The 23,007-nt window shown below is 37.4% G+C and overlaps 1 protein-coding gene and 1 long non-coding RNA gene across 7 annotated transcripts in view; both read right to left on the bottom strand.

The window, feature by feature from the left end:
- The window catches only part of ATRX (ATRX chromatin remodeler), a 143,934-nt gene that overhangs the window by 38,230 nt on the left and 82,697 nt on the right, over nucleotides 1-23,007 (bottom strand). For 5 of the 6 annotated variants that reach the window (XM_050964570.1, XM_050964574.1, XM_050964572.1 and 2 more), the window contains 9 exons: nucleotides 20,036-20,173; nucleotides 19,202-19,377; nucleotides 17,461-17,578; nucleotides 12,586-12,716; nucleotides 12,171-12,259; nucleotides 11,800-11,972; nucleotides 4,867-5,020; nucleotides 4,437-4,540; nucleotides 1,273-1,381 (listed from right to left, as the gene is read on the bottom strand). In XM_050964570.1, the coding sequence (XP_050820527.1) occupies nucleotides 1,273-1,381; nucleotides 4,437-4,540; nucleotides 4,867-5,020; nucleotides 11,800-11,972; nucleotides 12,171-12,259; nucleotides 12,586-12,716; nucleotides 17,461-17,578; nucleotides 19,202-19,377; nucleotides 20,036-20,173 (1,192 nt within the window). Of the gene's footprint in view, nucleotides 1-1,268; nucleotides 1,382-4,436; nucleotides 4,541-4,866; nucleotides 5,021-11,799; nucleotides 11,973-12,170; nucleotides 12,260-12,585; nucleotides 12,717-17,460; nucleotides 17,579-19,201; nucleotides 19,378-20,035; nucleotides 20,174-23,007 lie in introns of those variants that run through there. The other variant, XM_050964575.1, reaches the window with a different exon arrangement.
- Nucleotides 7,132-9,494, bottom strand: LOC127056635 (uncharacterized). The gene is made up of 2 exons (XR_007775863.1): nucleotides 8,841-9,494; nucleotides 7,132-8,801 (listed from the first exon to the last, which is right to left on the bottom strand). It is a non-coding gene; the product is annotated as an uncharacterized LOC127056635 (long non-coding RNA).

The following is a 23,007-nucleotide window of genomic DNA, read 5'->3' as shown; positions in this document are numbered from 1 at the left end:
TGACAGAAGTCCTTTCTTCTCAAATAAAATCCCAACATCAAATGCATTTCTCCTCATTAAGGGCGGAACCACACATTGTCAAACTCACAAGTCAAAACTAAAAGTTGTTTTTAATTATTTCACTGACTTAACCCAAAGTTAAGAAAAATCATATGAAAGCTACCCCTTATTTAATTCATTAATTTTTGCAGTCTGGTCATCTCCATGTTTAGTGTAAATAGTTGTCTTTAAAATTCATTCACATGGGCCAGTGTGTGTGTCCAGACCGTGTGTGTCCAGAGATAACATTTAAATTAATACTGTAGTTTAACAGCCTGGTGCAGTGGCCTTGCACATGCATAGTTTACATCACACACACACACAAAATTCTCTCCTGGATAAGACAAATTCCCAGACAAAAATTACATTAAGATAGAGTTAATGTTAAGAGTATCTATTAGTAACGTAGTGTAATATACATTATATGGATTTTGCAATTGTCCCAAAGCCAGGTGTATATACCCAGGAAATTCAGAGTTAAAGTTAAACTTAAAAAAAAAAAAATTGAAGCACAAAAAATACATAGTTAGGATACTGAAATACCTTAACTCTGCCATATAGTGGCACCATGCAATAATCTCATGACTGAAGTTTAACATGCCCATGAGGTGCGGTAGTATCAATATTTTTTTTACACAGGGGGCACTGAGGCACAGAGACTAAAAGCAAAAATGTCAACTAATTTTGGGTGCTCACTTTGAGATACGTAGAGCCTACTATTTCAGCATAATTAGTATTTGATAGCATTTTGTATGGTCAGAACAGAATTCCCATTCACTTCTGTTGCAATTCTGAGTGCTCAGCACTGCTGCAAACCAAACCCCAGGTGTCTCAAGTTGGATACTAAGAAAATGAAGGAACACGCTGGCCACCTGTTAAAGTTTTAATTTACATGACATGCCTATAATCAGAGGCAGACACCCAATATAGAAAATTTCAATTTAAACGACATAGGTCAGCAAAGTCATAAGCAACTGAAAACAGGATTGTGTAACTGAAAGTGCTGGGCAACTTACCTATAAAATATTACATACACATATACAGGAAGAAGGGGCAACAGTACAGGTACAAAACATGTAAAATATCTTTACAAATAATTAAAGTTCTATCACTGGTAGTATATTTTGGTATCTGCTCTATCTTAAAAAGAGTTCATAAGTTAGTATAAGTACAAAACAGATGTAGGAAGAAAAAAAAAGGTAGGAAATAAAAAGCTACATAGAATGATCTTACCTCACATTAGTTTCATCATTAAATTCTTCAGCCCATTTCTTTCTTGACTGAGCTGTGGTTGAACCATCTAAACGATAGTAGTCAATATTTCTGAACCATTTTCCTTCACCTAGAAATTTCAAGATAAGGTGATTAAATGACACCAGCACAATATGAAAATATTAGTAGCACAATGATTTAAATACTGATCTTTCAGCGCCAGACTGATACTAAAAGTGAAGGGAGCAATCATGCAACCTCACATGAACCAGCTATTCTATAACAATCAAAATCTTTTACTCCCAAGGAACTTGCTTCTATGATGTCTGTGCCCCAAAGTACACGTGTACAAAAAAATGAAGAACCCATACGGGGGTACCTGCCACTGCTGCTTGTCTCAGTTGATCTGTGAAAATGACGCATTGTAATCTGAATTATGAAATATAATCCACAGCAGGATTACAGAAAAAATAGTGGTAATCATAATTTGGGACTGTAAGTATCCAAAACCTTTACTCTAATAGTCCATATATCTTGTGATACCCCTCAATACGCATGTAGCCTTGCCCAAAATAAGAAAGTGCAGAATTAGAGTTAGCTAAGAATGAAATAAAATTTATTGTCTGAATAGGATTCTACTCCCTATGTAGGGTCCAGCAACATTGTCTTCTTCCCAAGGAAAAGTTACCAATTTAAAAAACTTGAGCTAAGTGAAACTTCCACAAGCAGCTTTACACGGCTTGCAATTTAGAGAGACAAGGATACAGTTAAGATACATCGAGGGCAAACTTTTATTGCAATATTTTCAGTAACCTTTAGTTAGCTCTTCTAAGATGCGTGTTTCCCAGCTCCCTTTGTCGTATCAAATTTCCAGACGTCTGGACACATTTGCAACAAAATCAGGTGAGTTTCTCGTTTAACTTCAGTGCAAAAGTTAATTGTAAAAAGTAACTACATTTAACCTTTAGGCATTATGCCAGTAACCCTAATTTTCTAATTGATCTTTGTAGTTTGTATGTTTTCAATTACTCTAGGCTGCAGTCTCTCTCATATAAATTGTACCCCTTAGGTAAATGCTTGAAAGGGGATTTAAAAAAGTCAAGGTATAATCATTTTGGAGCTGAAATTTAGAACAGCTGCTTGAGTTTAATTAGCCTGTGAGTTATGGCTACTTCTTGCCAAATGTAAAAAAAATTACAGCTGATAGAAGCAGATTTTTTTCTTCCCTTTTAGAACTAACCTTTCATTTTCTCTGGAGGTCAAGGTTTATTTACACAAAATGAACCCCACTGGGCCATCGATTAAAATCAGAGCAGCTCTTGTAGGAAGTAGCAATGCTAAGTGACAATGAATTATGAGAAACTGCATGCTAAGTCATGCCAGAGATGTCTATATAGAATTGATGACCTAGTTGTACATCAACAGAACCACCACAAACAGGAAAAACCAAAGACCATATATGGACAGGCTACAAGACATATACAGCTCAGAGGTCACAGATGACCAGTGTTCTGAAGCAAAATACTGGAAATATTCTTTAGAAGCTTGCTATATGGACAACAGAGCTCCAGGTAATAAAGCAGCAATGAGCAATAAATACATATATAAACAGAGAGCAGCTGGAGATGTATCTATTTCTAGCTAGCTAACTATGATACTGATATTTCTAAGTCCCTGTATCACTTGGTATTTAATTGCCCAACACCATGCTGCCAACATTTAAAGAATGTTATATGAATTCATATAAAAAATAATGTGAAATGTCTGTCACTGCAAGATTAGGGAGATGGTGTAAAGCAAAATGCTACAGTACACACGTACATCTCTGGTTAGAGAAAAAAATCCACACTACCAACACATTACTAAGATAATATGATCTAATACAATATACCTTGTTCCATGTGTGAGAACATGAAAAAGCCTATTTCAATGCAACACAAGGCAACAGGTTTAGATTTAGAAATGTGTGTGTGATTAAAATCTCAAAATGTTAAGTTTTTCAGCACAACCACTGTCATTTCGTTTAACAACCCTCTCTTAAAAATGAGGATCAGACTCAGTATTTTTCCATTTGTAAAATTGTTTTCATTTTGTATGGCCCCTGACTAAACCTTCCGTTCACTATTTCTAGAAGACCGACATCCCATCTGCTCAGAATAGAATAAAATATTATATATATACACAATATGAAATATAGCACACGCCTGAAATCAGTAGCAACAGCCTAAGATCCACAGCAGGTGGGGTAGACAGCATGCAATCGGACCAATAGCCCTCCCATATTTGGTGATGTTGGGAAAGAGTAGCAACTCTTCTGGTCTGAGAATGAATTAGCTATTTAATCTGCCTTCCATCTACAATGAACAAAATACTCAAAAAGAATAATTGGCTTCACGATTTTAAAGTCTGTTGTGCAGGTGACAAGTTGAAATGTGAGTATTACTGTCACAGGAAAAGGGTGATAAACAGCCTTCAACCTGAGTAACAGATCCATACTCTTTAAAGGGTTAATAAACTAGCTGTGTAATGGACGCCTTCATCTGGACACCCCTAAATGATTAAGAAGAAAGATTTAGAGTATCACATTGTGGTTTCTATTTGCAAAGTTTAAGAAACTTATCTATTGTTTCCATTCAGAATGCTCTCTTCAAATATCCAGAACTTTTATTTCAAAAACAAAGCACACAGCCCTTATTCAAGATTATAAATGTGCCAAATTGAAAGATTTAAAAAGGAGCCATTTTTGAGATAATCAAATGCAAAATAATTAAACATCTGAAAAAAAATCTTAGATAAAATATAGCCTCCTCAACATGTCAAATACATTTAAAAATGAGGCACACATTTGAAACCAAGCCTGAGAAACGTCACCAGCAAATGTATTTTTTTGGTGATATGCATAGCTGACCACAGGGTTTAGAATGGAACTAACATCTGAAATGAACAATATTTACCTATCATATTTTATATGTCTGATTAATGTCTGTGCTTCAGTTTGATTCTCATAATACTCATGTGAGGTAGGTATTATCACGCCCTTCTTTTAGAAGAGGTACAGACAGACAGGTTAAGAGACTTGCTGGATTGGATTAAAATTCACACCTATACTATCTGTAGCAGAAAATGATATTAAGAAATTCTCTTCACTGTCACTGTTTTGGAAGATATAGAAATGCTATACTAACCTTTATAAATAACAGGTTTATCTTTGTCAGTTTTGTCCCTGCTTGCCAGTTCCAGAAAATCTTCTATCAAATCCAGTGATATTAGAGACTGGCTAAAAACTAGACTGAAAAGAGAAATACGGAAATATACAACATTTTCCACTAAAATTCATTCAGTACATGTAATTATTCTATTATTTTGCTTTACTTCTCTTCCTTCACCCTGATCGTGATCTTTAAAACAGAGTGAATGTCTTTGGTGGAGTACAGGACAAGCATGGAACGCTCTTCTGATAAAAATAAGTTAAACACACACATCTCTAACGCAAACTGAGCTACAGCACTGAGCTCAAAATAAGCATTAACAAAGGGTAGACAATAAAGAATGCTAAGGCAGAATAGTATATTTAAAAAATTTCCACAAATCTATATATTATTTAACATGACTTACACTTTATCTCCAAGCTCCTCTGCCATGCGAAGAATTTCAAACAGAAGCACCATTTTCCCAGAATGTTCCAATACTTCAGCATCTGCATCGGTGACAAAATCTTTGTACCAGTCTGGAGCTGGGCTGCCTGGGTTGGAAGAGGATGTGGCTTTACCTGTAGAACAAAAATACTAATAAGCTAAAAAGAATCTCCTTAAAATGAAGGCATGAGACTTTTCCTAAAATGTAAATGTTTAAAAACTTCTAAAGATTTTAAAGATTTTAAGAGACTTTTAAAAATTGGCATCTTAAGAGTTTTTAAAGTGACGCTAGTTTTTAAAAAGGGCTCCAGAGGTGATTCCAGCAGTAACAGGCCGGTAAGTCTGACTTCAGTACCGGGCAAACTGATTGAAAATATAGTAAAGAACAAAACTGTCTGACACATAGAGGAACATAATTTATTGGAGGAAGAGTCAACATGGTTTTTGTAAAGGGAAATCATGCCTCATTAATCTACTAGAAGTCTCTGAGGGGGTTAACAAGCATCTGGACAAAGGGGATCCAGTGGATATAGTGTACTTAGATTTTCAGAAAGCCTTCGACAAGGTCCTTCATCAAAGGCTCTTGAGCAAAGTAAACTGTCATGGGATAAGAGGGAAGGTCCTCCCATGAACTGGTAACTGGTTAAAAGACAGGAAACAAAGGGAAGAAATAAAATGGAGAGGTAAATAGTGGTAGCCCCCAGTCCAATTCAACAAATTCATAAATGAGCTGGAAAAAGGGGTAAAACAGTGAGGCGGCAAAATTTGCAGATGATACAGAATTGCTCAAGATAGTTAAGTTCCAGGCAGACTGTGAAGAGCTACATAAGGATCTCAAAAAACTGGGTGACTGGACAACAAAATGGCAGATGAAATTCAATGTTGATAAATGCAAAGTAGTGCACATTGGAAAACATAATTCCAACTATATGTATAAAACGATGGGGTCTAAATTGGCTGTTACCCACTCAAGAAAGATCTTGGAGTCATTGTGGCTAGTGCTCTGAAAACATCCACAACGTGCAGCGGCAATCAAAAATGCGAACAGAATGTTGGGAATCATTAAGGATAAGACAGACAGAAAATATATTTCCGCTATATAAATCCATGGTACACCCACATCTTCAATACTGTATGCAAATGTGATTGCCCCATCTCAAAAAAGATATGCTGGAATTGGAAAAGGTTCAGAAAAGGGCAACAAAAATTATTAGGGGTATGGAACAGCTGCCTTATAAGGAGAGATAAATAAGACTGACTTTTCAGTTTAGAAAAGAGACGACTGGGGTCGGGGGGGATATGACAGAGGTCTATAAAACCATGACTGGCGTGGAGAAAGTAAAAAAGAAAGTGTTCTTTACTCCTTCTCATAACACACGAACTAGGGGTCACCAAATGAAATTAATAGGCAGCAGGTTTAAAACAAACAAAAGGAAGTATTTCTTCACACAATGCACAGTCAACCTGCAGAACTCCTTGCCAGAGGATGTTGTGAAGGCCAAGACTATAATAGGATTTTCTTTTTTCTTCAAAAAAGTAGTAGATAAGTTCATGGAGGATAGGTCCATCAGTGGCAATTAGCCAGGATGGACAGGGATGGTGTCCCCAGCCTCTGTTTGCCAGAGGCTGGGAATGGGCGATGGGATGGATCACTTGGTGATTACCTGTTCTGTTCAATCCCTCGGGGGCACCTGGCATTGGCCACTGTTGGAAGGCAGGATACTGGGCTAGACGGACGTTTGGTATGACCCAGTATGGCCATTCTTATGTTATAAGATCTAGAATGCTTATTCCTTCAAAAAGGTTCTGCCAGTTAGTAGTATGGCATTAAAGAGACTAGTCTGTTATCTTCAGACGGTCACTAGCTACCACACACTTTTTCTGTGTTATGTACTGCTTTAACTCATAGTCCTGTCACCTGCCATTTTCCTAAAGTAGCATTCAACTTCTTCACCCACAACTAATACTTGCTTCCTAAAACTCAATCACAGATTTTACAAGAATGATATAACTGCTTTTAAAATACTGATCTTAACTCCCAAGCAAATATATATCTACAAACCCTAGAAAGAACACTGTACTTGGGCCTTGGGGTTATCTAGTTCATCCAACCAGAGCTATGCAGGATTCTTCCCAACAATACATTTTCTTGCATTTGGGGGGAGGGGGGGAGAATAGTTTTAACTTAGCTCAATGATGAGACTTAAAAAAAAAATTCTTTGCAAAAGGCACAATATACAGGCAGTAACACCAAAACTCGAGTTTGGAATTTATTTCTTTTGCAACAGTTAACATCAAGTACAAAACACAATTATTTTTTTAAACACATTGGTGTCATCCACATTTGCCTAGAAAAGGGATTCTAATATTTAGTTGTCTAACAAAGCAAAAGGAGGAGACAATTTTTATACAATTATTAAAAATCCATACTGAGGTAATACTCAGAGGCCTTCATCAGGAAAGATCCTTTGCACTAGGCACTGTACAAGTACACTCAGAGTCTCTCTCCAAAGTGTTTACATTTTGTTTTGGAACATAAATGTCTTCCTAATTCAACTCTACACAAGGTTATTGACTTGAGATCATAAATACTTGTCTAATCTGCTATTTACATAAAATGTTGAGTTAACTTGCCACTTCTATACCCTAATAAACTGACTTCAGTCAAACTTTGAGCAAGTGATGATACTTTACATCTGAGTCACTCTTCCTAAAAATGTAGAAGATTAAAAGGGGTAAATCTGACAAGCTAGAGAGAATTAGGAAAGTCTGTATCTCACTGTATTTCTGTGCCAAAATAACTGCATACCCAACAAAACAAGCAACATTTGTTTAGTTCTAGATTTGCCATTCAACACCTGGTTGTGAACCATTTGAAATACAGCATGCTCTCCTTCCAGGGTATCAGTATTCTCTCTTTCTGTTGTGAAAGACTGTTGAATTCAAATATACATGAAGACTTATTTGCAACCTCATCATTTGATCCTGAAATGTAGACAGGAATCGGGAGCTGACTTTACTTTTGTTACCTAAATTCTTTTTACGGTGCTGTATGTTTCTGCCTTTAATCTCCTTTGCTTTAGTGTGATAAATATTGATTTATTAGAATTATACTACAAACCTTTCACTTAAAAACTTTGATCCTGCTGAAGTATTTACTTATACAGAATATTTTTCTCCTATTATCTTGATGCTAATTCAAAACATTCAACTTTTAAGACCACATATAGCAAATTAGCTGAAAGGTAACTTCATCATGACAGAACAGTCATCCTCAACATTTCTGCAAATACCTCCTTCAGTGCAGAGGAAGAAATTAACCTGCAAAAGAACTCATTTGAAAATTTCTTTGTACATATTTTTTTAAGCATACTTTTAAATAAATGCTGAATTCTGTCCATAATGTAGGTTGGTGTGACTGCGTTTAAGTCATGTTAGTGATATTGTTTGGTGTTAATACCTGACACAATGCAGCATGTAAAGGATGCAGACTGTGCATGTCTCACCTATAAATTTCCGTTTTTGAAAGTATGTATGTATCACACAAAACATTTAGTTGTACTGCTGCTATATGAATTTTCTTTAAAAAGTTAAACAGACTGTGATATCAGCATAAGTGTATGAAAGAGCCAATGTATATATCAGGGGTGGGTAAACTTTTTGGCCCGAGGGCCACACTGGGGAATAGAAATTTTATGGCGGGCCATGAATGCTCACAAAATTGGGGGGGTGGTGCAGGCTGGGGCTGAGGAGTTTGGGGTGTAGGAGAGTGCTTTGGGCTGGGACCGAGGAGTTCGGAGGGCAGGACGGGGATCAGGGCTGGGGCAGGGATGTGGGAAGGGATGCAGGTTCCAGCTGGGGGTGCAGGCTCTGGGATGAGGATGAGAGATTTGGAGAGCGGGAGGGGAATCAGGGCTGGGGCAGGGACATGGGGAGAGGCTCAGGGAGGCAGACTCTGAGTAGCGTTTACCTCAAGCGTGGTGTGGCCCCTGACCCTGCACCCAACAGAGGGACAAACAAAAAGGGGAGTACAAAGAAACTATGAGACAATATTGGTCAGCATGCTAGACAGTGGTTTCAACACAGCAGCAGCCTAACCATCATTAAGCATTTTGTACCCATGACAAAGGAGTGTTTAAGGAGGGTTTTGAAGGAGTATGATGAAGTAGGTGTTGAGAAAGTCTACAGGGAGGTCCTCCCAAGCATGGGAGGATGTGCAAAATGCCCTTGTTTGAAAATTTAACAAGTGGGTGATGGAGGCTAGAAGCATGGGCTGACTGAAAGCAGGAGTTGACATCTCAATAGTGAATGAGTAAGGATAGGTAGGGTGAGGATAGGCTGTGAAGAGCCTTTAAAGAGAGGACAAGTAGCTTATGTTTGATGCAAATGCATAAGGAGAGCTAGAGGAGGAATGCGAAGAGGTCAAAGTGATGGGCAAGGAAAAGTATCTTTACAATAGCATTTTGAATGGATATGAGAATGGCAAGACTACATTCATCACTGCCACAGAAAAGAACGTTGCAGAAATCAAGATGCGAGACATCCATTTCCGAGAGAGGCGGAGATTTTAGTTTGGACAGAAGGAGGCAGATTTGGATTAAAGGTAGATCTAGGAGAAATAAGGTGTAGAGGGAGAAGCGAAGGCGAACAAGGAATACTACAAAAAATTGGAAGGGGGTTGGGGGCGAGGAGAATTCTCCAAAGGACATACTGAAGTATTGTGAAAGTAGAATGAATTATATAGTAAGAATAGAAAGGATTAAAGAAATGTTGTCTGTACCTTTAAGCAAAATTCTTGGAATGTTGCAACCAGGTGTCAGGAATACAGACATTAACATAGAACAATTGCACCATTTAAGGGCAGTTGGTGAAGCATTAGCCTTAGATCGATAACAGTTAGTAAGGAAATAGGATATGCATGCTGTGCCCCAGGTGAATTTTACTGTTTTGATTTCTTTGTCCCTTTGTCTAATTCCCGCTCTTTTATCTGTATAAATAAGACTGTTTGGACCTTGCATGGCCACTCACATATTCTGAATGTTATTGGCGGAGCGCTGCGCTAATAAACAGAGTGGTCTGACAAATTGTGAGTCCTGATTCTAACTTTGACAGTATCAATCAGAGAAGGAGGAGAACTATGAAAGGTCAGCGTCATGGAAGCCAAGGGAAGATAAGATTTCAAGAAGAACATGGTCAACAGTGTCAAAATCAGCTCACAGTTCAAGGAGGACAAGGATGGAGTATTAGTTCAGCACTTCGGCTAGAAAAAGGTCATTAGACAGACTTTGGTAAGAGTGGTTTCAGTGGAATGCAAGGGTCAGAAGATAGACCGGAGAAGAACCCCAGACACTGGCTGTAGACAGCACATTCAAGAACTCAGAGATGAAAGGAAGAAGGGAGAGGGGGCAGTAGCTGGAGAGGCAAAGAGATCAAAGGTGTGTTTTTTAAGATGAGAGAAACTGAAGTATGCTTGAATTGTGAGGGGGGAAAAAACAGGAGAGTCAGAGTATTGGAGAAGAGTAAGGAAATGGATGAGAACGTGGGTAGGTGAGCAGGAGATGGGAGGGCATGGGGTCACTGGGGAATTTGAGGAGGACAGTAGACAAGAAACTTCTGTGTCTTTGAGAGAGGAGGAGGAGAGAACTATAGGAAGAGAAGAGAAGTCAAGCCTAGCAGAGGAAGGTCACATTGTATTTTATCAACTTTTTCTTGGAAGAAATCAGGACGATCCTGTGTGGGAAGAGAAGTGGAGACAGGAAAGGAAGGCAGCCTTCATCCCTTATGTTACTGAATCCCATCCTTTCAGACAAGACCTGGGACACAATCCAAGATCCACCAATAAATCCAGATGAGTCAAATGCCAGTGAATGAGCCACTTAGTTCAAAATGATACCTGTATGTGCAAGGGGACAAGCCTATAATTATATGCGCGATCGGATCATATCTATTCCCATCTTAATCTCATTCCAGAATTTGCACACAGGAGACACACTCACAGCAGTTTACAGTGCAGGTAGACCTTTTATATCTGAAGCAAAATGGAAACAGGGCAAAGCCTCCTCAAACTCACACTGTACCAAGCATCCATTTTAAAACTATGTATATGAAGTTAGATGAGGTCATGGATAGTAGAACCTTTAGTACTACTCACTAACACTGGAGTGATCTGTGATTAGTAAGAAATGGTATGACAGATTATCTCCTTTTTATTATTATAAATTAATGCTGGCAATATATTCCTATATATATTATCTATATATAAAAGATTCACTTACAAATAATTCCCATCACTCAGCAGAAACAGAAAACAAGATTATTTAAAAACTATTTGAAAGTGAAGTTTACAGATGTATGCAGGCTGAACAACAATCTCAAAACAGCCACCTTATTCTAGCCCAATCAGCCATCTGCTAGCTCAACATTCAAATAAAATTCCAGATGTATCAATGAATTATGTAGAATATTGTTGTCATTAATCTTTCTGTTCAGATTTCCTCACAGATCCCATTTAGAAGAAGGTGAAAAGTATCACATTTCTCTATCATCCAGCAGCACTGTTCACCTCTGAATTCTACTCTGAATCCACCTTTAGTTTTACAAGAATGGTCATTTTGCTCAAAAATAAAAGAAAAAAAACAATTATTTGTTAGTTGCTCTGTCACAACACAAACTCACCTTAGGCTGATTTGCCCTTTGTTTTCTAAAAGATACATCATTACAAGTGTATCTATATTAGGGTTTGTTTTGGGGGAGGGGAATTGGTGGGGAGAATGGCTTTATTGAACTGAGGACTCATCAGTTGTAACCAGGCATAGTATAACCATGGACTGCACTAATTCCCAGCCTTGTCAAGATCACCTTTCTTCAAAATGATGCAGCATCACATCCTGGTTTACTTGTGCACTACACTCACCTTCATCTGACTTTACAGCCAATGGAGGGTTGTTTGCAAGTTCCTCTATATTTCCTTCTCCACCCCCACGAGATCTTGAATTCCAGACTTTAATCACTTCAACATCATTATCACTTCCACTTTCACTTGAGCTACTCTCTTTCTTTGTTTTTTTCCCCTTGGATTTTTTTTTCCTAAAAACATAACATTGTACGTTCACTATTTAAAAATCTGCAGGTGAGAGATCCAACAGCTGTAACAGTAAAAAAAAACAAAGCAAAAAACAACCCCCCCAATTATTGCTTAAATTTTCATTACTTTCAAAGAAAAGAAATTAATCGAACAGAATTTAAGTTAAGCATGTATGTTTCACACAGAAAAGCTCAATTTACTTAGCATAATCATCAGAGCTTAAACTCATTGAAGTTTCATCTGAATCTGAAGCTATGAACTCATCCAAACTGTCTTCATCAAAGTAGCCCTGAAAAACAAAATTAATATTCTTAAAACACAGATTTTATTAAGTACCATCATCTAGACTGAAGCCTCAATTAAACATCTGTTTATTCTTCATTTAAACAAATGAAGAGTTAGTGAGAGATCAACATTTCAAAATGTTTTAATGATGACAAAATTTCCAGGAAAAAAGAAATTCTTGCCATAATTAAAATAGCCAGCAAAATCACTGTGCCCCACTGCAACAGAAATTTCCATTAATTTGCCAAAAATCTACCTAACATTTGTCATGTCTTATCTGGAAAGTTTTCAATAGAGGCAGAAGTATGTATTTTGATATATCTAATTTACCTTATTTTCTTTACTAATATAGTCCAGCTGCAAACACCAAGGGTGAGTCCAGATTCTGCTTAACATCTGGAAGTCCTGGAAGAGCTTAGCTCCAGCTTTGCCTCTTCCACCTTCACTGCCACTACCTACACCTGACAATAAAGTTCAGATTATAGAATGAAAGCTTGAAGTAAGTTTGCCATACACTGTTCCCCCTTTGAACAACACATTTGTTTAGTATGAGTGTTCTCTCCAGGTGCACATCTCACATTGTAATTTCTCTTTTGAAGAGTTCAAATTACCTAGTTACAGGATTTTTTCCTAGTTAAAATGGTCAAAATTAGATTTCCATCTTTTTCTTGATAATGGAGTTACATAACATTTTTACAAAGGAGTGAATTCTTTCTTCAATGGGAATTCATATAAATCCCAGTGAAGGGGCACTCATGTTTATTCAACTTTGTAAAAGCAATTATTCATAAAACCGAAGATTAATATAAATGTTATGACTTTTTAAAGTTTCAATTAATTCAGATCATTTTCCTTGCATATTTTGTAACTTTAACTGTGTGAATCTAAAACAGCCAGAAGGTGTAAATACCTTGTCTAATTTCATTGACAAAGCTGAATTTGCTGCAAAAAGTGAACAGCATTTGCAGTGAATGACTGGATTAATTTTTTTTAAAATTTTTAATAGCGTAAAGCAGAGGTGTCCAACCTATGGCCCACCAGAGCATTTCATAAGGCCTGCAGCCTGCTTCAACACAATATAGTAACAGATGATTCATTAGTGTTTTGTCATCAGGTTTACATCATTTTATGTGTTCTATACTGGTTTTTTCTCTGTTTTCTATAATGCTGATACATGCTTTATGCACTGGATTCCTTTATTTGTTTTTAAATAGACAATACCGTACATAGAAACAATCTAAATACATACAAAACAATCTGTTGGCTCACACGTTTGTGCTTAGGTTTACATGGCCCACCTGTGTAATAAGGTTGGGCACTACTGGCCTAAACGGTTGACAAAGAAACACTATCAACTTGAAGTTTTTGAAACTGACTTATTTGTACAGTGAAGCCTGTTTAAACAAAACTGGGAAAATCATACATTTTCTGAATCACAAAAATAAATGCCTGTGGGTGAACCAGGCTCAAAAACTTGTTCAAGAATTTCAGTCAACAGGCTATAGAATAAGACTGTAGTAAAATGAAAGCATAAGGGAAAGTATGATAGCAAGCTGCTTTTTGCCACATTATAGAGAGTTACTCTATAGTTAGCTCCACATAATAATTACTCCTTTATGTTCCTAATAAAATCTAAAAATAACGCTGTGGTAGCTGGGATGGCTCTCACTGATTTGGAAGGGTCCCTACAAAACCACAAAGTTCAGATGTCCTGACTCTATGTTACAGAAACAGAGAAGAGACTATCTCCCCTAAAATCTGTCATGCAATTAACAAAATTATTACAGATGATATATAATATTTTCTACATTAATGGAAAGTAGAAAAACTATTTTCACATTTGGAGTAAAAACTAACTTTCTAAGATTATGTATTTTAGTGGCAACTTGTACTACATCTGAAAGTACTTCAACAAAAACACTGAACTTCTTACTTTTATTTGTATTTGCAGGCAAAAAGAAATTTCTTCTACTGGAACTTCACCCTCAGTAGAAGGATTCATTTTTCAGATATTTAACTAATACAAATCAAAAGGTACTTTACTTAGTTGAAACTGCTGGAATACCAAATGCAGAGAGTGGCACTTAATTTAGGGACCAGTCAAATGGCTTAGAAGATAGCAAAATGGATGGATTTTAGCAAATGTCAGCAGACAAACAAACATGTATAAGAAGCCAGCAAAAGTTTTGAAGACATCGCAAAATTACTTCTATTGCTTTGATAGAAAATAGTTATTATAAGGAAGCAGGGTGTTTTCACCTACTGACCTATTTTGATTAAACTTACAGCTGACTTATTTTTAAGCACATGGTTAACTTTAGAAGGATATGCATTTGGAACGTTGTAGTAACAGAATACAAATATATTTTCCTTCAGTGCATTTATATAGGTGACAGCCAATACAGAATAGAGGTTTCAGAGTGGTAGCCGTGTTAGTCTGTATCGGCAAAAACAACAAGGAGTCCTTGTGGCACCTTAGAGTCTAACCAATTTATTTTGGCATAAGCTTTCGTGGGCTAAAACCCACTTAATCAGATGCATGGAGTGAAAAATACAGTAGCCTTTTTACAAATATTAAAGCACATGAAAAGATGGGAGTTGCCTTACCAAGTGGGGGTCAGTGCTAGCAAGGCCAATTCAATTAAGGTGGAACTGGCCTATTCTCAACAGTTGACAAGAAGAGGTGAATATCAGAGGGAAAATTCCTTTTGTAGTGCTAACGAGGCCAATGCATTCAAAGTGAACATTGCCCATTCCCAACAGTTTACAAGGTGTGAGTATCAGCAGAGGGAAAATTCCTTTTTGTAGTGATCCATCCCCTCCCAGTCTTTATTCAGGCCTAATTTGATGGTGTCCAGTTTGCAAATTCATTGCAGTTCTGCAGTTTCTCATTAAAGTCTGTTTTTGAAGGTTTTTTTTGTTGAAGAATTGCCCCTTTTAAGTCTGTTATTGAGTGTCCAGGGAGATTGAAGTGTTCTCCTACTGGTTTTTGAATGTTACAATTCCTGATGTCTGATTTGTGTCCATTTATTCTTCTGCACACCGACTGTCCAGTTTGGCCAATGTAAATGGCAGAGGGGCATCACATTGGTAGATGTGCAGGTGAACGAGCCCCTGAGGGTGTGGCTGACGTGGTTAGGTCCTATGATGTGTCCCTTGAATAGATATGCAGACAGAGTTCGCACCGGGGTTTGTTGCAGGGATTGGTGCTTGGATTAGTGTTTTTGTTGTGTGGTGTGTAGTTGCTGATGAGTATTTGCTTCAGGTTGGGGGGCTGTCTGTAAGCGAGGACTGCCTGTTTCCCAAAGTCTGTGAGAGTGAGGGATCTCCTTCAGGATAGGTTGTAGATCCTTGATGATGCTGACCCCCCACTTGGTAAGGCAACTCCCATCTTTTCATGTGCTGTAATCCATATACTGTTTACTGTATTTTTCACTTCATGCATCTGATGAAGTGGGTTTTAGCCCACGAAAGCTTATGCCCAAATAAATTTGTTAATACAGAATAGTCTAAGTTATAGGGTTGGTTAGCGATGAGCTCTACAAGACTACTAAAACACTGTGTGTGTTCTGCTTTGAAACACACTCATGTAGATGGGTTGTTTTTTTTTTTTAAATAAAGGTTTTATTCCTTATTAAAAAAAACAATTGAAAAATAGCTTTTGGTTATTAGACGTGCAATTTTTATAAATGAAATTACCAACACTGGTCCCTGATGACTATTTAGATTAGCATCTTAACTGAAATAAAGGAAACAGCCCACACAAAGTTTGAAAAAGAGAACCTAGCTGGCAATTTAGCTAAGACACCACAAACTACACCCAACTATAATCCAAGCAATATCATATCCAAGTTGAATGTCTGCTGTAAATCACAGTTTGATACAAAATGCAATTAATCTTTTATCATTCTTTTCTTGAATTAAACTTGGGAGGGTAACTGCAACAGCAAAAAAAAATCATGAACAGTCACTGCAGCAGGTATATACAATCAATTTAACCTGTGCCATATACTTCAGCCTGTACAATGCTAAAAAGATTAAGTTAGTACATTTGCATGATGGACTAATTTAGTATCAGTTCTAAAAAGCAAATGTATGCTAGGTTATTCATTAGATAAAATATTACTATCATCATCATGACCTCACGTATTCTGCAACTACAGAATTTAATATGAAGGATATTTCATCATCATAGAATAAATTAGCATTGCTAGAGAGTTTAGGGATTGTTGCTGTAGAACTTTAGAGCTGCTGCTGTGGAATTTGGTCCAGTTATGTCACATAAGGCCTTTGGTAGCTTTTCTTGGGTTACCATTATTGATGGTAAATACAACACTATCACTTTAAAAGTGCTGCTGACACTTGCAGGTCTTGCAAGATGCTGAACTGCAAGACCCAAGAAAACCACCAATGTTTTACAGTCAAGAGCACAGCAGTTCACAGCATTTGAACATGTCTTTGCTCAAGCTGTAAGAGTTTTTAAATTCAACAAGTCTGCGTACAGCCTTGTTGCTTCTAAAATACTAAAGGAGTTAAAAATTAGAAAGGCAGACTGATCCTGAGACATCACGGAAATCTGATGACAAACTTAAAGTCTTTTCACTACCAGACCAGTGGGATGTGGAATGAGACAGAGAGGGGAACTCCATATCATGTTTGCAAATGAATAACTTGAAAGATTAACAAGTTCTGCCCCGGAACAAAGGCACGCTGAAAGATTCTGAAAGACATCTGTGTCACTGCACTTCAATTCTGAGTTGCCCTCGTGCCAATCTTTGTGGTAGCCGGCACAATGTAGGGGACAAACCAGGTCAAGGATGCGATCAAATCAACTAATTTCCTCTAGAAACAAATGTGGTTTAGATGTAAAAGACTTGTGTAATAATCCAAAGTTCATAGGAAATAACGTGTTTGCTTAAAGAGTAACAGCAATTAGTCCACATAATGTATGAATTACTTAAATTATATTTTTGGGGAGGAAGAGAAAGGAAAGGAGGAAGAGAAAGGAAAGGAGTAATGAACCACAAACCAGAAATGTAAGTATTCGTATTCTTCAATAAATATTTAGTTATATGTAACCATTAGCGCCAAAGTGGACTTCTACAGCAAACCAAAAGGGACCATTTGTAGCATGTTATGAAAACATGGAAAAAACTGATTAAATGATGATTAATCACATTACCTAAGTGTACTTTAGTTACCTACCTGTCAAGTGATCCAAGTAGTACTGATACAGCTTACACTGAATAGATGTCATTCTAACTGCTAGAACATATTCATATTTTGGTGGCAGGAACTTTGTTAATGCTGTGTAATCTTTCCTCTGTAATTTTACAAAAGGATGTTAGTTAAACAGATAAGTGTGTATAAAGCAAGTGGATTCTTACTCAGAGTTTAATAACCTTTGGCACCTTAAAAGACAAAATGTACCACACAAGCCACCTCTAGGATGTTTTCGAACCACAGAGAAAAAACTACAAAAACACAATGAAAGCTAATTATACCAGCCCATCTGCACAGTACCATTTAATCTAGTGCAGCTAGTTGCACACTACACATATCTCCTCTATGCACACATTTTAAATCTCTGCTGTGTCAAATGCAGTTTCAATAGTTGTTTCCAGTGACTGCTTCTCTTCAGCATAGTTACCCTTCTTCAGGAATGGGTGAACGAGCCCCAAATGACAGTGTTTGTATATGGACACTGATTGTGACTCCATAGGAAAGTCACGCATGATTTTGGAGGGTGGGTGTGATTCATGATTTTTGAATGCTTGTTTGGCAATGCTATTTCTATTCCCTTTCCTCATTCACTTGCCTACAGTCTCTGCCTCTCTTTATCTGCCTTCTCACCCTCAAAATGATAGGTGTTGACAGTTTGGGGGCCGACAAACTCCCCACAGTTTGTCACAGGGCTACTCCCTTGGTGGAAAGCCAAGAGAAGTTTGTTGGACCCAGAGACTAGTTTAGGACATCTAATAATGCTTAAATATTACATAATTTGTGTATTAAGATTTTCATAGTTGCTGCCTTCTTTCCGATACAAAGCAAGATGGCTCAGTGGGAATGGCTTTGTCTTCCAGTACTATACTACTGTATATTTAGCTTCAGCTGGGTAAGGCCCTTCTTGCCACCGTGCACATTTCCATTTTGAGATATACTGGTGCAGGAGATACCAAAAAAATTTCTTGTGTGGACCTTTTTTTTTTTTTAAATAGAGACACTGACTGATGGACCAGTCACCTTCCCTATTTATGACTACGTGGCTCACCATCACTCCCCTTCACAATCATTTATAACATCTCTGTAGCAATGCTAGCAACTGCCTAAACATGAAAAAGTAATATTGGGAAAGGATTTATGTATTTTTAGTTGTCTTTCGGGTAACAGGTGTTTCATCCTTTTAAAAAAAGTTAATCAGTCTTCATCTTCCCTGCCCCACACTTCCATCTGTTTTGATTCTCTCAAATGGAAACAAGGGAGCCAGCTTCAACAGTTAGACAGTTCTCCATGGACCACCATCTTACCAGCCATTTTAGGAAACAGTAAAAGGCAGGCTGTTTTTTAAGTTTAAATTCAGAATATTTCAAAACTGAAGTACTGATATCCTACCCTATAATATAAATTACTTGTCCAGTAAGCCAAGAAAACAATTCTCTAAGTTGTATGTGTCCTGCCTAAGATACACTGACAGGATTTGTAAAGACAGTAACGCTTTAACAAGATTTTCTGTTTATATGGAATTTCTGAATTATTTACAATTCAAACTAGTTACGAAAACTACACATTGAGTCCAAATGATAATGAGATTACTGGACTATGTATGTAGCAATTGTAGATGCAAATTTAAAGGCCCCAGACCATAATATTTTTTTAATTCAAAGGAAAGTAAATTACTATAACATTAAGTTACTTAAGTTAACGTGGTGGTAAAGTATTTCCATACCTGAACACATCCCGCTAGCATCTCATACAGTATGTGGGCACGCTTCTTCATTACCCTAACATCTACCATGGTGGAGTCTGCACACTGACCATTCTGGATTGGATTTATAAACCGATTTCTGAATTCCTTAATTGATCCAAGCAAATTTTCCTTGATAAAATTAACCATGCAATGATCTGGAAGAGAAAGATTAACTCCAATTCTTTAAAATTAAATAGTTCCTATGGAAAGGTTTAAGAAAAGCAGAGAATAGGTGTGTGTACACCTTTTATAAACACTTCTCTGTTAAGCAAGGTAATTTAAGGCCAAATTTTTCCCAAATGAGTCCTTAAACACCTACCATTCATATTTAGGCACTTAAGTACTTAGATTTACAGAAGGTAGTAAACATTTTTGAAAATTTGGCATAAATGTTGATCTGATGCACTGATGTAAGACTTATCTGGAATGTCATAATGCCTGTGGGCTTAAATATGCAGAGAATCAATGATACAGCAAAATTATATTTATAGTAGGTTTTGTAATAGTTGAAAACAAAATTATGGCAGTTAGTAGAGGCACGCATTACCGGGGGATTTCATTCTAAATTAACTAGACTTCCAAGAGTGACTTAGCATGTAAAGCAGTTTACATCTCTAATACACTTATCCAGAAGGTAAACTAAAAAGTAATGAAATTTATTCTATTAGCTGTAAAGTGTGGTCTGGTACCATCAGGAACACATTACTTTCTCTTACTTCAAAACTAAATATATTTATAATAATATATTACTATACTGGCTGAAATGTATTGAAGGAAATGTTTTCTGCACTGACCATAGAAGCATTTACTTACATTCTATAAGATTATTCTGCAGTGGTGTTCCTGTAAGAATTATCCTCCTCCTGGATCGAATAGAATTCATAGCTTTAGAAACAGCAGACGCTTCATTTTTTAATATGTGCCCTTCATCACATATAACAAAGTCAGGGCCTAGAAGAAAATCAAGATGTTAATGCAATTAACTTTATTTTCTGTAACCACTAGGATGCTGGCTATACAAGAGTCTGACTTTGCTCTATTAACAGGCAAACCACATGCTATTTTTAAATAAAGCTCTCTAGATTTAAGGGCATAAAAGCCCATACTCTTGGCTTGCAAATGCATTCACAATAGTTGATTTTTCCAAGATACATAGCGTAGTGCACAACGTATTACTGGGCAGGATTAAGGAAAAAGTTTTACAGTACATTCCCATTAAAAATGTCTAAACATATACTATAGAGACAAGATGAGTGAGGGAATATCTTTTACTGAACCTGAGGAAGAGTTCTAGGTAGCTCAAAAGGTTCTCTCTTTCATCAACAGAAGTTGGTCCAATAAAAGGTATGATCTCACCCACCTTGTTTCTCTAATATCCTGGAATCAACACAGCAACAACAACACTGTAAAATCTTCGCAATGCATGTTTTCTCTGTCAAATTTCCTAAGCACACATTTTTAAAAGTCAAGTTACACTGCCATCTATTGGTGACTGATAAGAAGTTATAAAGAGAACCAAAGTCCAACAGCAACATTCTATACGAAGACAATAGACCAGTATGCAATATCCTACTTGACAAGAGATAGAGCTGAGAGCCTGATGAAAGTTACCCAAGTGATAAACTTGATCTGCCCATTGGTAAATGGGAAATTTTATTTGATGTCAAATAATATCAAAGGCCCAACTCAAAGTTCCCTCAAACTTGTTTTTACATTAAATTTCATAATTTCAAGCAAAGCAACTTCGTTTTTATTGGGTTTAATGCCAAGACATATCAATCACTTCTTGATACTTAACCTACACAAAAATTCTTCAGATTAAAATTTACAACTACCACTACAAATTCGGATGCCAAGATAGCAAGAGAGAGGAAAAAATACGAAAATAACTTTTAGGAAGTCAGCCGCCTGATCAATCCCTCATAAAGTTAGTTTGTTTCCAGTACAGCTTTGCAAAATTCTACCTGCCCATTCATCCACGATAAGTAGTCTTTTCTAACAAGTAACATACAATATGTCTCTTTCATTATCACAGTCAAAGCCAAATAACTAGGGTTTGTGCTTAGCCTGGTACTTTTTCATGACAAATATGCATGTCTAATCTAGGCTATTGTAGAATAGCTCCTCATCATTCCCCTAGAAGCTAATGCTGGGATGAGAGACCTATAACTCAAAGTGTATATCTATTAAGTAACACAATGTATATATATTGTATTTTCCATTAAAGAATCTCAAAGTGCTTTACAAATGGAGAAAACTGAGGCACAAAGAACCCCAAAATCAAATAGAGACAGATCTCAGGGCTACTAATCATGTGTTTTAGTCACAAGACCATGTTTTCCTCATCAGTAAGAATAAGCTGGCAACTCCTTTGTGACTAAATGCATCTTGCCCAATGTACCCTCATGAAGCCAAAGACGTAGAATTTAAAATTCATTTGTCTTGCTTTGTGGTCATTGTCATTTGATCATCCATTAATTTTTCCCATGCTGCTGTGAAGGTCCAACCCAGAGAAAGGACATGAGTTTGGACATGATGGAGACGGAGACAAGGCAGAACACAACGAGCCATCAGAAAGCCAAGAACTATTTAGATCTATTCATCAGAAGAGTGGTGCAGGTCAGCTACACTCAAAGACAATGCCACTATTCTTAATAACGATAAAACATGACAGCCACAGACCATCTTTTATTAACTAGTCCATAACTCAAGGTAAAATCCATATCTTTGCCTTAGCTTCAGCTGAAGAGAGTTCACAGCTTTTCTTCACTCTTGTTATATTCAGTGGCCGCCCTACTGCATGGAACAGAAATGCCAAGGCAATCCTGTTTGTAGCAGGGAGATTACATATTAGGTAAACAGTTTTGCCAAGGCTCTCCACTTCAGGAAGCTGCAGCTTTCCAGACTCCCAACCTGCTCAAAATATCTAGTTTGTTGTTGACTTCTTCCCTGCCAGATACTGATTTTTCCTTAATTTTTAATTTCCCTACCCAGAAAAAAAAAGTATCCAGGGATCTGAGCTTCCCAATTAGTAGAGTTGCACATTAATCAAACCACTGGAGATGCACATAAGTTTCGTCAGTATGTCTTTAAATATCTTTTCACCCTGTTTTAGGTTTTTTAACTAGATCCTCCCTGCCCCTTTTTTTCAAATCTCTCGTGTTACCCACTCATTTAAAACTGTTTATAGATTCATAGACTTTAAGGCCAGAAGGGACCATCATGATCATCTAGTCTGACCTCCTGCACATTGCAGGCCACAGAACCTCACCCATCCACTCCTGTAAGAGAACCCTAACTGCTGGCTGAGTTATTGAAGTCCTCAAATCACGGTTTAAAGACTTCAACTTACAGAGAATTCACCGTTTACACTAGATGCAACCTGAAAGTGACCCATGCCCTATGCTGCAGAGGAAGGCAAAAATCTCTCAGGGTCTCTGGCAAAATTCCTTCCCTACCCCAAATATGGCAATCATTTAGACCCTGAGCATGTGGGCAAAACCCACATTGCTGAACCATACTAGACTAATAAATCACTTTGGCTCCAATTTTGCCAGGATTTGTAGAAGAGTCGTCTCCGCATGGTGACCATGGAGGAGTGGTTCCCACTGGTGCCAATGACCAGTGCCGGGGTGAGGAAGACAAGGACTCAGCCAACATGGCGAGTTTCCCTTTAGATGGCACTGAAGGCCCCAGTACCAAATGGTAACCAGTGGCCACATGCTTCCTTCCACCCGCCAGCACCAACACCACAGACTCTTGTACTGTCTGTGACTCTGGTACAA

This window comes from Gopherus flavomarginatus, chromosome 8 (genome assembly GCF_025201925.1).
Source record: "Gopherus flavomarginatus isolate rGopFla2 chromosome 8, rGopFla2.mat.asm, whole genome shotgun sequence".
NCBI classification, from domain to species: Eukaryota; Metazoa; Chordata; order Testudines; family Testudinidae; genus Gopherus; species Gopherus flavomarginatus.
The sequence above is the reverse complement of the archived record's forward strand: the minus strand, read 5'-3'. Positions and strand labels throughout refer to the sequence as shown.